The sequence below is a fragment of the Eublepharis macularius genome, chromosome 1, assembly GCF_028583425.1.
Source record: "Eublepharis macularius isolate TG4126 chromosome 1, MPM_Emac_v1.0, whole genome shotgun sequence".
NCBI classification, from domain to species: Eukaryota; Metazoa; Chordata; class Lepidosauria; order Squamata; family Eublepharidae; genus Eublepharis; species Eublepharis macularius.
The window spans coordinates 42,629,313-42,642,868 of record NC_072790.1 but is presented as its reverse complement, the minus strand read 5'-3'; the positions used below and the strand labels follow the sequence as shown (position 1 = coordinate 42,642,868).

Below are 13,556 nucleotides of genomic sequence, written 5' to 3'. Positions count from 1 at the left end.
GGCTGTGTGGAGAGACCTTCTCATTAAGTCACCAACTTTCAGCCCAGTCTGTAGCTGAGGAACAAATGAGAACTAATACATACGACATGTCGTTCCTTGGAGGAAAGAGAATTGGTTTGTGTCGATATGGGCAAAAATTTACTTCTTTCTAGGATTATATCCACTCAGCCGGACTGGACACTTTGGGAAACATCCAGTATTCAGCCAGTGAATTTTTTTAATATAGCAATAAAAGGTTTAATACTTCATGTACTTGGAGCTTGCAGTGGTAAATGTAACTTTATTCCATGTGTTATGCGTCCAAGCTTCATGGGTAGTGGCGGTCAAGCAGTTGTCTCTTGGCTCTCTGTGCCAGCTGTGCAGTGTGTAGGGGGCGGGGGATGAAGCAACCACAGGGAGAAAAAACAAAGCATTATGTAATGGAGTGAACCACTTTTAATAGTCTAGCAAAATCACTGAAGTATTTATTTTTCATAGTTTGGATATAATTGGGATCAGAGACAAAGGAAATTAGACTCAAGCGCCCCCCCCCCCACCCGAACAAATCCTTGCCAATGGGAGAAATGTGTGAAAGACTCTGGCAGTGAGGCAAATATCTTCTACCTATAGCGTTAGAGTTAGAAATCCTTGGGGAAGGTTATGAAAATTATTCATGTCTGAAATGCTCTTCGCCAAGGTAATCGGCCAGTCCCTCCACACTAACAGCAGCCCATCTGTTGAATTTTCTTGTCGGCCTCCAGGCAGTGAAAAGCCTTGCCAGAATTGCCTCATCCGTTCATGGAGGACCAGTCGGTGGGTTCAGCCTTGGGAGGGTTTGTCGTCCTAAACATTAAAGTGAGCACATCCTCTTATAACTTTCCAAAGCCCTGTTGTCCACGATAGGCTTTTCTCACAAATGTTTACAGAAACAAAAATATTCACGTTTCAGTGCCTCCCCACTGCTTTTCTCCTGCTCCTCCCCAAGTAAAACCAGAACTTTCATCGACGAAGGCCTGGATTTGGCTGTGCTCTTTGTCTAATGCCATACGTTCCATAACGTGAACCATCTTCAAGTGCTTCAAGTGTATGTTCCTGCATGTGCTTGCAATCAAAATCTGGTCTCCTCCCCTCCACTTCATGTGTCCAGTACTATAGAATGGAACCATATGGTTATCTTATTAGCTATCGCAGTCTGATTCCATTAATACTTCATGATAGTTAGATAATATGCTGAGTGATCTGAGACAGAACATTCCTTGTCTCTTACAAACAATGCTCAAATTAAGAGCAACCCCATAACTATCATCTAGTAAAGTTTTTTATTTCCTATGCATGTTGTGATTTTTGGACATGCTGCAAATTGGAACGGTACACTCTAGTGTTTGGAAGTTCTATAAAGTGATAAAAGTTGAGAATTATTGTTATTCTACAGCAGGCTTGCAGGTGAGGAAGCGCCCACAGGGTCGCTTAGCCAAGATATCTATTCTTTTGTTCTTTAGGGTGCACTTTCTGCAACAGAAATCACTACTCATTGTACCACACTAAAAAGGGCCAGATGACACTTTGTTTCATGGGGGCACCATTGGGTAAGACATGCAAAGTTACTTTCTCTCTCGTCATATTATTGCTCTACTAAGGTCAGTATCAGTTAAAGTCCATGCTCTGCCATGAAAGCTTGCTGGGTAACCTTGAGCCAGTTGCCTACTCTCAAAACTAACCTACCTTACAGCATTGTTGTGAAAATGGAGGAGAATGTTATAGACCACTTTGGATCACCACTGGGGACAAAAGCAGGGTACAATTGAAGTAAATTTTTTTTAAATCACTTATTCTGACCAGCAGCAGTTCTCTTGAGGGTCAGACAACTGTCTTGCATATCACCTATTACCTGGTATTTTAACTGGGTATTGAACCTAAGACCTTCTGCGTGCAAAGCAGATACTATACCACAGCTCCTCAAACATACTGCCAGTCTTTAGCTTATTGCAAGGATAAAAACAGGAGTCAGGACAAAAGCTAGGCTGCTTTGAAAGCTTTGGGTCAAAGATATGATCGATACAGCTGATCCTAGTCTAGCGGCAGAAGCTATTACACCCTCCATGGAAATGGTTCTTTTCAGTGTGCAAGTAGAAAGAGGTCTCTTGGAAGAAGAGCATACAACTCAAAATCAGTTTAACTTTTTCTCGTTGAAAGCATGAACAAATATGGGAGAAGGGGAAGAGAGCTATGAACGAGGACAAATAACTTAGTGGGAGATGGAAGCAGATGAGCTGAGGTCTGCCGTCTCTTCTGCTCAGTCTTTCATCAATGGAGTAAGTGACAGAGTGTAAGAAAGGTGAACAGCAGTGCTGGAGATAAGGAAACAAAGAGAATTGTATAGCACAGAGGCAAGAAACGGAGTAGTTCCTGATGAAGACATCAAGAAAGTATAAAGCTAGAAGTAGGGAAATCAGTCCAAAGGTGGCTTGTGTGGTCAAAGACAACCGATGGAAAGCTGCAGGGTCAAAGGGGATGATCACCTTGAATATTGAAATCACCAAGGAGCAAAGCAGAGGTGTGGGCAGAGGGGGAAAAGATGAGACGAGTGGCAAGATTTGAAATAAATGTTAAGTGGAAACTGGGTGGGTGCAGGGGGGGATACAGGAACGGAATGCAGATGTGCCTACAGCCTGCTTCTTCAGGAGTGAATGTTCTGGATATGAGATCGCTTTCTAGGAGCTGCTGTTTAATCGTCGGCTGCTACAAAATGAAATAGAAGTGGTAGAACCAAAAGGAATTTCTGTTTTCTTTAGGCTACCACATGCCTTAATTTCAAACTTTCATTAGGTTCTTGGAGGTGGCAGAGATCAGCCTGAATGTAACGATTCCATTTGCTCTAAGTAACTTGAATAAAGCCACCAAAGCTCCTAGGGTGCCCTCTTTTCTTATGGATTCAGAGGAGTTAGCTGTGTTAATCTGTAGTTGCAAAATAGTAAAGAGTCTAGTAGCACCTTTAAGACTAACCAGCTTTATAGTAGCATAAACTATAGTAGCATAAGCTTTCAAGAACCACAGCTCTCTTCATCTCTTCTTATTGCACCCTCACGCAGGACTTCATTGGAAATACGACTGTAACAAGAAAGTGTGGAAACACTCTTGGAAGGTATACAATGAGGTATACATATATAAGGACAGCAGTAGCTGGCACCCCCTGGAAGTGACTATGGACCTCAACTCATACACCGGCATGGCTGGTCTTATCTAACTGCATGATGCAGTATAAAAAAGGGAGCAAATGCTCAGGAATAATAGTAACAGTGTGCTTATATACCACCCTTCTGGACAGATTTTTGCCATATTCAGAACCGTAAACAAAGTTAGTGTTATTACTATCCCCGCAATAAGGCTGGAGCTGAGAGGGGTGGCTTATCCAAGGCCATCTACTGAACTCATGGCAGTAGTGGGAGTCAAACTAGCAGAGTGCTGACTCATAGCCCAGCCACTTAACCACTATGCCACAGCAGCCATGCATATGTTATGTGCCATCAAGTCGCCTCTGACCTATGGTGACCTTATGAATGAAAGACCTCCAAAATGTCCTATCGTTAACAAACTTGCTCGGATCTTGCAAACTGGAGGACGTGGCTTCTTTTATTGAGTCAAGCCATCTTGTTTTAAGGTCTTCCTCTTTTCCTACTGCCATCCACTTTTCCTAGCACTATTGACTTTGCCAGAGAATGTTGTCTTCTCATGTGACCAAAGTACAATAGCATCCATTTTGTAATTTTAGCTTCTAGGGAGAAGCTATACGTTAGTATCATTATTCTAGGGAGCCGCTATACATTAGTATCATTATTGCATTTAGAACGACTCTACAATTTCATCCTGTTTACGATCCCAAAGCTGTGCAAGGTGGAACACTATTTAGTTCAAGGAGAATCAAGGTTGACTGCATGAAGGCTGCCAAGTCCATAACTGAAGGGGAATTTAATCTTGGTTTCCGTGGTTCAGTCCAACAGTATTTACTGAAAGCTGCTTTACCAATTAATTCAAGGGTTTCCAACTGGAATGTATGTTGTTTCTCTGGTGCTCCTTCCTGTTAATTTTTTTACAAATGAGATGCAGGTTGAGCTGAGCTTAGATGAGTTCTTGTGGTCTATTTTGATCTGGAATCTTAGGACTAAAATGCATACTTGGGCCAAGAGACACACTCCAGCCAAATTAAGCACTTTTTGAGTTTCATTAGTTTCAATGAGAAAGATTGGAGCATATGTGTAACTTTCCTGGACTGTGCCCTAGGATTTCAAATTCTGGTATAGTAATTTTTTCAGGGCACATCAGGGGATGTATGTCTTTAATTTTTAATGGCTTGTCAGGGTTAATACTTTTTACTAAACACGTGTTGAGCTATATACAAAGCTTGTATTATAAACAATTTTAGCTTACAATGAACAGCATCTCAGCCCTACAATTACAGAAATTCTACAATATATACAGTTTACTTTTTCAATTATAGTGAATGCATTTATTTTTAGGGCATTTTTTCTTTTTTGTGCCAGAAGTAAAATAAATGAAGGAGGTGAGCAGAAAGAAGAGTTTTTGTGTCTTCACTTTTTCAGACAAGCCAGTCTCAAAATCCAACAAAGGCCGTATAATTTAAGATGTTCTTTTTTGTTTTTCTTCTTTATCCTTGATAGTCTGCTTTAAGCTTAAAGAAGCATCTTCAAAGTCGGGGTTTAGCTCTAAAACCTTCTTGAAATCCTTCATGGCTTCATCAAAGTATCCTGTTTCAAAAATATAAAGGACAGCAAAAATATGCAGGTTTTTTTCCTGGGATGTCGAATCTGTTTATAAAAAGACTTAAGAACTAAAAACTCAACTCCACCCCCCAATCTGAACGTCTCATCCCCAGTCCAGCTCTGCATTATGGTCTCTGATTTCACCTGCGTGAGATCCCATTTCATTGACGAGATAAAAGGAATCTCATCAAATGGACTGGCACACATCCTTCTCTGTGTACAAGGGAAGATGGCATTGTATAGCCTGGTCTTGTCAGAACTCGGAAGCTAAGCAGCATCAGTACTTGGATGGGAGGCCACCAAGGAAGACAGCAGAGGAAAACAAGGGCAAACCACCTCTGCTTCTCACTTGCCTCGAAAATTGCAGCAGCGGTCGCCAAAAGTCAGTTGTGACGTGACGGCGTTTTACGCTTTACACACATAGCTACTTGTGCGTAGGCAAGTTGGGAGGACAAGATGGCTTTCTACCCATGTGGGATGAGGACCGCTGCTTGCTCCTTTTTGTGCAATTGTTCTAGCTCAGGGCTGACAGAAGTTTAATGAGATCTTCTCAAGGCAAGGACCACACTCTTGTCAACCAAGCAAATAATCTCTCTTCATGTGTTGGGGGAGATCGGGGTTTGAAAAGTTCAAAGATCCAACATGCGTGTAAAGCTGCTTGTAAAAACTCGGTTTGCATTGTAGAGAGTCTGGGTGTAGTAAGCTTATATGGTCTCTGTCAGGTCCTCATCACTTACTAATTCATAATAATTCTAGGTAAGGCAGTTCATTGACAAAACATACACCAAAAGAAACATCATCCATTCTTCCTAGTGTTTGTTCCTTTCGCTTCTTTCAAAGAAGAAAATTGTGCAAACTAAGTATTACTGTACAGTCTATTCTAACAATGAATAAAAACAACGTTAAGCAATCAAGGTAGTTGGGAAGCCACAATATCACACAATATACTTTGACCTTAACAGTTTTACTGTTCCAGTTCAACACTCACTGTGGAGCTGAAAAAAGTTAAGGGGGAAACGGTGGATGAAAACCTACTTAGTGGTACATAAATCTAATGAATGCAAATACTAAATGTTTTCAGTTCCCAGTTTCCATCTCTACATTGACTGTTCCATTTCACAAAACATTCGTTAGTAATACTTACCTAATTCACATGCAAAACAATGTCATTAATATTACCACGCTACTTTACCTGATGCAGGAGGGAGGGGACCCATCCAAAATGCTTGGGTAATCAATTTGAATAGCGACACGGCCATAAATGCTATATGATGGGGTAGAAAGCCAATCAGCTTCTTCAGGAGCTTCAAATAATCAACGCTTCCTATGATGGAAGGTTTAACTTACAAAGATCCATGGCTGGGTAGAACCTGTTATGATCTCTTTTTTACAATTAAAACAAAAACTTTGAAAGAAGCCACCTATCAAATAGAAAAATGCGTTGAGGGAAGCTGCCATTTTGTACAGTGGGTACCTACTTTAGAAATATTATATTTAAAGGGAATCTTCTGGGAAGCGATTATAGAGAGAGCTGTAACCCTGGGGGTTTTCCCGTTGGTTCTGGCCCCATACTGCTTTGATTTATCCTGATTTCCATGCACATTGTTTTGCTTTTAGTTTTCACTTTGAGTGTTTGGGTTTCCCCTGGATTGGGTTTTTTGGTTTTATCCAATATGTCCACTCTCACTTCACCCAGGACAATGAATTCCAACACTCGTAGCCAGTGTTCCATATGAACTACCTATGCAGCTAGAACTTGCCTGGAATCTTCTACAAGATGGGAAAAGTCCTGCGAAGGCAGATAGTTTGAAAATGATGATTATAGAGAACTTGGTCCAATGTTACCAAGTGAACGATTGACAATGAATTCTATTGAGGAGAATTATTTAAAGCTTATTTCCATACCTAGCCTATATAATATCAGACCTCTGTTATAATATGGTACTTCAAAGTCAGACTGGGTTTCTATAGCTGATGTGTAATCGTCCATTGCTTCATAGAAGTCGACTCTCAAATACTTGATCTGCCCCCTGTTGTTAAGTGCAGTTGCAAGGTCCTGACAGGTGCATTTGCTTGTCAAGAAAAAGAAAGAAATCATTAAAATATGATTCATGAGAATTATCTACACCTAAACAAATCTTATGCTGTTTTAATTAAACATGCTCTGGAATACATTTCTCATAAGAAAATGAAGCGACAGATTAAATAGACAGCCCTGTCTTAAAATTCTCAAAATCCAGCATCACAATTGCTACCTTCCTCACAGGATTGTTATTGTGAGAATAAAATGGCGGACAGGAAAAATGAGGTAAGCCTCTTTGTGTCCCCATTTGAAAGAAAGGTGAGACATAAATGAAATAAATAAATGGTTAAACTGTGAGCATGGCATTGTTGTTAAATCAACCATTAGATCCACAGATGGCTCAGGGAAAGGACCTTAATACTATACATACACAGGGAGTTCTGTGCTCAGAGCTCCCAGTTATTTTTAAAACTCCGTTCTCAAGTGCATAAAATTCCAAGTGCATTTGTAGTAAATCCCTGAGTTGAAGGCTTCCAGAGAAGTCTTTACAATTCCTAATTATTGTAACGTTTTAATTAAAAGTTGTTACAGAACAATATGAACTTGCTTTTAAAAATGGAGCTTTAAAAATAGGAATGAGCCTATCTCAGAATCGATCATCCCAACACAAAAAGTCCAATTTCCCCAAACTTATCTGCATCCATTTTCATAATTTAGTCAAACAATTTAAGTGCTTTGGCAGCAGGAGGACAGCTTATTTTTATCAACTCTGTTCTGGCAGCAGCCCCATCCCTCTCAAATCAAAATGTTCTCCTAATGGCTTTCCTTGCAAAACTTCTGGCCTTTGTTAAAAGCGCACAAAGTAGGGCCAGAACTCTAGGACTAAAGTGTCAACAAGCGGGTTGTGCTAAGGTTGCCAATCTCCAGGAATGACAACTGATCTCCAGACCACAGAAATCCGTTTCCCTGGAGAAAGTGGCTGCTTTGAAAGGCAGCCTCTTATCCTTACATCCCATCGAGGTCCCTCCGCACCCCTCCCCTCCTCAGGTTCCACCCCCAGGTCACCAGGAATTTCCCAAACTGGAGTTGGCAATGCTAGCTTGAGCTAAAGGTTGTTTTAAATCCAGAAGTTAGTCGTGTTAGTTTGTAGTTGCCAAACAGTAAAAAGTCCAACGGCACCTCTAAGACTAACCAACTTTATTGTAACATAAGCTTTCAAGAACCACAGCTCTCTTCGTCAGATGCATTTGTTTTAAAGTAATTTGTATACGTTTTGTCTTTTAATTGCAAAGATATTCATTTAAGATATTGCCAAGGAAAGCAACACTCTCGCCTCTAAAGCTTCTAGCTAACAACCTCACCAACTCCTCTCTATCACCCACCCCTCCTAGGGTCACTTGGTTTGACCGGAAACCTCCCGCTCCCCCCCCTTTTCCCCAGCAATAGAATTACCTCGATTTAGAGCATGCGCAGTGTTGGATGTAACGGCTGTAGAGTTCCTCTGCCTCCTCGAATCGCCGCTCCTGAAATCGTGCGTGCGCCGTAGATAGCAAGCCTTGCGCTGCTTCATCATTAGGTTCTCGGTCCATTTTATTTGGTAAAGGGGACTGGGGAGGGAAGATGTGCCGTTGCCCCAGCAAGGGCCACCGCCATCAGCTGCGCCCCCTGCCTTGAGGCGGGGGAATGTAACTTTGGAGCGGAGCCTGCGCGCTCCGCTTTCAGCCGCGGAAGATAATGCGCAAGCGCCCTCCGTCTTCCCTGAATTACGTCAGTGGGAGGGTGTTCTAGTGCGTTCGTTCCTCTAGGGGGCGCCAAAGGCGTTGTCTTCCAAAACTCACGTGCGATTGCAGATATTTTTCCTAGACTCCTGTTGAAAGGGGTACCTGACTTCTTTAGCAGAAAACTGTACCCCAAATAGCGTAAAAATATTTCCGTAATTAGAACTGATACGTTTTTAAATTTAATCATTTTTTAACTAAGCTTTACAAAAAATTTACACAGAAATAACTGCAAAGCGATACATTGCAATCAAACTTCTTTATTATCTGCAGCATCGCTTAAGGATATGTGTCAACGTATGAATCTCAAAGTCCTGCTAACAATTCTATTAACAAAGACAACATTAATGAAATGCTTTAAGACCACTGCCAACTCCCTTTCCTCCTATCATGATATTGCAAGAGTTTTTTTTTAAAAGGCCTAAAAGGTACTTTCCGATCCTAATATAGACCCTGAACTTGTAGGGAGACAGACCAGCAGTATAACTGCACAAGCATTCTTACACAGCAAATACGATCTAGGCTGGAGTCAGTGGATGGAATGCTAAGATCTACTTTATCCATATCAAAAAGAGTCCAGTAGCACCTTTAAGACTAACCAACTTTATTCAAACCAGCCAACCTCTGCGCAAAAGAATAAATGGACACAAATCTGACATTAGAAATGGCAACATCCAGAAACCAGTGGGAGAACAGTTCAATCTACCAGGACATTCTATCAAGGACTTGAAGGTCACTGTAGTTCAACAGAAACCTTTCAAAAACAAAATCCAGCGGGAAGCTGCTGAATTGGAATTCATATGTAAATTTGACTCAGTCAAGCTGGGATTGAATAGGGACTATGAATGGTTATCTCATTATCAGAAGTAACTGACTTCCTTAACAGAAGCAAACTGATCTCCATATCAGAAGCTACTGTTTGCATCTACTCCTCCCTCCCCTCTCCACTTATATATCTGACCAGTTTCTTCTTGCCCTCCATGCATTTGACGAAGAGAACTGTGATTCGCGAAAGCTTATGCTACAGTAAAGTTGGTTAGTCTTAAAGGTGCTACTGGACTCTGTTTGATTTTGCTACTACAGACTAACATGGCTAACTCCTTTGGATCTATAACTTTATCCATAGGGATTTTTAATTGTCTTCTCACCTTGTAAGCCGCAGCTCCCCATATCTTCTGAAACTTCCTTGATTTGTGACATCAGGCATTTCTGTTAGATAAATACAAGCGGAAAATTGTGGCATAATTGGCCATGATTCAGTAAGTTACCACAAAAGGTACCTTCTGTGTACTTTCAACTTACACACACACACACACACCCTTTGGCTGCAGTCTCCTTCTCCTGTACCGCTATGCCAGAAGTCTCCTGATGCTCAGAAACTGCTGCAGCAGAAGACGGAGCGGGAAAACCCCATTCCACAAACGGAACGCTGCTCACAGATCACAGCCATTGGGATTCTGGCCGTGGGCTGGGTGTCCCTCCTGGTGAACGGTCACTTCCATGATTGTACAAATCGAATGCCAACTGCCGTATGTAGAAGGGCATGGCCCCCGATTTCATCAATCAGCCAAGAACGCAGCACAAATATTTCAAACAGTTATAATTTCTTCCACATTTCCCCTTAAAGAGCAGCCATGCATGCACAGAAGTAGCTACATAGAGAAAGAACCAAACCTCCCTTAAGGTTTCCCCCCCTATTACCCTCTGGGGCAAGGACCATGCCGTGGCTGATTTACCAGCAGAAGTGCTTAGGCTAGCAATGTTTCTCTTTGCAAACGTTCAAGGTGGAGCGCAGCTCACACTTCTGTGCTAGATGCTCAGGGTTGGTGATCCAGTGCTGAAGGAAAGCGCCATCTAGTGGTAAACAGTGCAAAATAATTATTCATCATAGTCAAAGTGTACTTCCCAGGGAGCTGCTGGTAATCCTGGCTCTCATAGGTGGAGAGGACAGGGGTGGATGTACATGCACCTGTTTGATGATATTCTCACTGCAGAGTTTTTAGGGTATACGCACTTTTAAAATCTTAGGTTTACAATTAAATACAGTGATTGAAGCAGCCTGCTTTAAGCAACCTGAGTTGAGCATGTGGCTGAACCTATGAATTCAACAGTGAATCTAATGAAGATGAAAAAGATTCATGAGTTTTCAAAAGCCCAAGCCGCATAAGAAACACCTGCAACTTCAAATGTTTGGAAGAGAGCATGCTGGTGCTGTTGAGATCTGCTATTGTTTCTAAAAGACTGGACTATGAGCTAGGAAATCTCTGTTTCAAATTTTGCTTCAGTCATGAATTTGCCAGATCACCTGAGGTCAGGAGGAGTCCCAACCCTATGAAATTCTGGACACTTCTCGAATTCTGAAAACAGGTAGCAGACATTCCCTCAAAATGGCTGCCATGGGGGCTGAGGCCAATTAGAAAATGTTGGGAGGTTCCAAACCAAGTGTCTGCCCCAGAGGGAGGCAACCATTTCTGAACAGGTGTTCCCTGCAGACTCAAAGGTGATGCCTCCTGGGCAACAGGCCTGGCAGGGTCGCATTCCCTCTTGTCTTGTTCTAGGCAGAAGCCATCAACCAAGACTCTGTTCCAAACCCTGGCCTGAAGCCAGATTGAAATGGGTCCAGAAATCAGTCTCTTCCGAGAGCCCCTGGAGCTGTAGCACCTTGCCCAAGAATGAAAGATTAGAAACCAGCCAGAAGTTCTCTGACATAGTAGAGCTCAGAAAGGGCTTTTTCAAAACAGGTCTAATCACTGCCTCCTTGAGCGTGGGTGGCCCATCTCCTGCTCTCAGAGAAGCATTTACCTCTCCCCTTACCCACTCGGCCATTAAGCTGGTCCAGGCAGATGCAGAGTACAACAAGGGGCACCTCCCATCTTTTGCTTTTAATCTCCCACCCCACATCTTGCCCAGAGAGTGCCAGCAATGTGCTTTCACACAAGGTACTTTCACCCTTCTTCAGCAGCAGGGACAGCCTGTGAAGAAGCTTAGCTGATTTCCCACTCATCAGCTGTTCAGGATGGATAGCAGAGACCTTAATTCACCCCAACTCCCTTCCGAGCAGTGAAAAAAATGGGATTTGAAAAGCCTCCGTGTGCAACCATGCAGAGTTGGTGTCTTCCTTTGGATCGGAATGCCCACGTCACTCCTTTTGAGATCTTAAATGACAACTTTTTTTCAGACCCGTGATTAGAAAAATAGTATAATTATTTTATGGAAATATAATTGAACTAGGACATTTCCATCTAAGTGTTAAAGGTGTTAATATTTTTTGTTACGAATGCTGTTTTAACATTGGTTACCCATCACAAATTCTTTCCTTCAGGAGTCCCAATGTTTTTGGAAAACTGATCTAGCCAGTATGCAGTGTATATAAAAATAAAGAATGAAGGCCTTGTAGAGTAGGGAACAACTCCAGGCGAATGCAGAGAAAGACAGGACAGGCATTCATTTTGTTTGATTTCGGTCATAGACCTCATTTACACTTGGAAAGCGTGTTGCCAGTTTAAGGGTGTCTTACAGAAAGGATTCAAATTATCTCTTCTCTTTTTTTTTAATGAGCAGAAAATAGGAAGTTCCCATGCCCCGTTTTTCCAAGGGTAAGGAGCTACTGTGATGATCCCCAACATGATGCATGGGGGCACTTTGGTACCCTCTGATGTGCTTTCTGACATCCACTTGCTTATTCTCCTTCCTTTCACTGCACTCCCCAAAAACGTTGCCCCCAGAGTTCAGGGGATCAGCAAGAAGGTTGCCAGCCTCCAAGTGGTGGCTGGAGATCTCCTGGAATTACAACTGACCTCCAGGCCATAGAGATTGGTTCCCCTGCTTTAAAAAAAAAGGTAAAGGTAGTCCCCTGTGCAAGCACCGAGTCATTACTGACCCATGGGGGGACGTCGCATCATGACATTTTCTTTGTTACAGGGTGGTTTGCCATTGCCTTCCCCTGTCATCTACACTTTACCCCCAGGAACCTGGGTACTCATTTTACCGACCTCGGAAGGATGGAAGGCTGAGTCAACCTTGAGTCGGCTACTTGAACCCGGCTTCCGCTGGGATTGAACTCAGGTCGTGAGCAGAGCTTGGGCTGCAGTACTACATTATATATTGGGCTGCATTATACCCCATGGAGGTCCCTTATTCAGGCTCCACCCTCAAAATCTCCAGGGATTTCCCAACCAGGACCTGGCAACCCTACCACCAGGGCATGAAGCAGGTGTCTGCAATAAGTGTGGGAGGGACTTAGAGACACATACACACCCTTCTGCTGGAGAAAATGCCTTTCCACCAAAAGGAAACAACAATAGGATAGGACAATAGTATACAATTTCCAGGATCTTCAGAAGCAGTGGTAAAAAAGAGCATCAAGGCTACAATGTGACTGTAATGTTTTTCAATGTAAATATGTGTATGGCATTTCTGCTGTTAATGTGGGGTTTTTAATATGTCTTACTATGGATTAAATGCGGGCCTCTAAGGAGAGAAGGAGGGGGGCTGCATGAGTGAGTGGAGAGTGATGTGATGCTATACTCTAGGAGGTGGAGTGAACTGCAGTTTCTAGCAGAGTGCTGAGGGGAAAGTGTGCATTCTAGTTGAGTCAGGCAAACCATGTGGAGCCTGAGAGCGGAACTACAAGTGACAAAAGGCACAGGTTGGACACTTGTCAGCTTCCCTCAAGTTTTGATGGGAAATGTAGGCATCCTGGTCTTGCAGCTTGGCTCTCTGACTGCTGTCCAATGGACTTTTCATTTTTTTTATAATATTTTTTATTTTTCAATATCTAACATACAAAACTACTACATACATACATAACCTACAAAACAGTAACTACAAAAGACTACAATAACACAAGGGATGGGAAAAAAGGGAGAAAAAAGAGAAAGGGAGGGAGGGGTGGAAAAAAGGGGAAGGTGACCTACAAACACTAAACACTACATTTCAATGCTTTCCCTTCATACTGCCATAGTAAAAAAAATAGCTTAATAAAATAGTGACGGAGTG

The 13,556-nt window shown here is 42.3% G+C and overlaps 1 protein-coding gene across 2 annotated transcripts; it reads right to left on the bottom strand.

The window, feature by feature from the left end:
* Positions 1-4,313: 4,313 nt before the first annotated feature.
* On the bottom strand, positions 4,314-8,517 carry TTC32 (tetratricopeptide repeat domain 32). 2 transcript variants are annotated; one of them, XM_054984603.1, is made up of 3 exons: positions 8,233-8,517; positions 6,663-6,829; positions 4,314-4,742 (listed from the first exon to the last, which is right to left on the bottom strand). In XM_054984603.1, the coding sequence occupies exons 1-3, from the start codon at positions 8,367-8,369 to the stop codon at positions 4,615-4,617; spliced, it is 432 nt and encodes a 143-aa protein (XP_054840578.1). In that variant the 5' UTR covers positions 8,370-8,517; the 3' UTR covers positions 4,314-4,614. The 2 variants fall into 2 exon arrangements, with proteins under 2 accessions (XP_054840578.1, XP_054840586.1); XM_054984611.1 differs by having other exon boundaries at positions 6,684-6,829.
* Between the last annotated feature and the right edge of the window lie 5,039 nt (positions 8,518-13,556).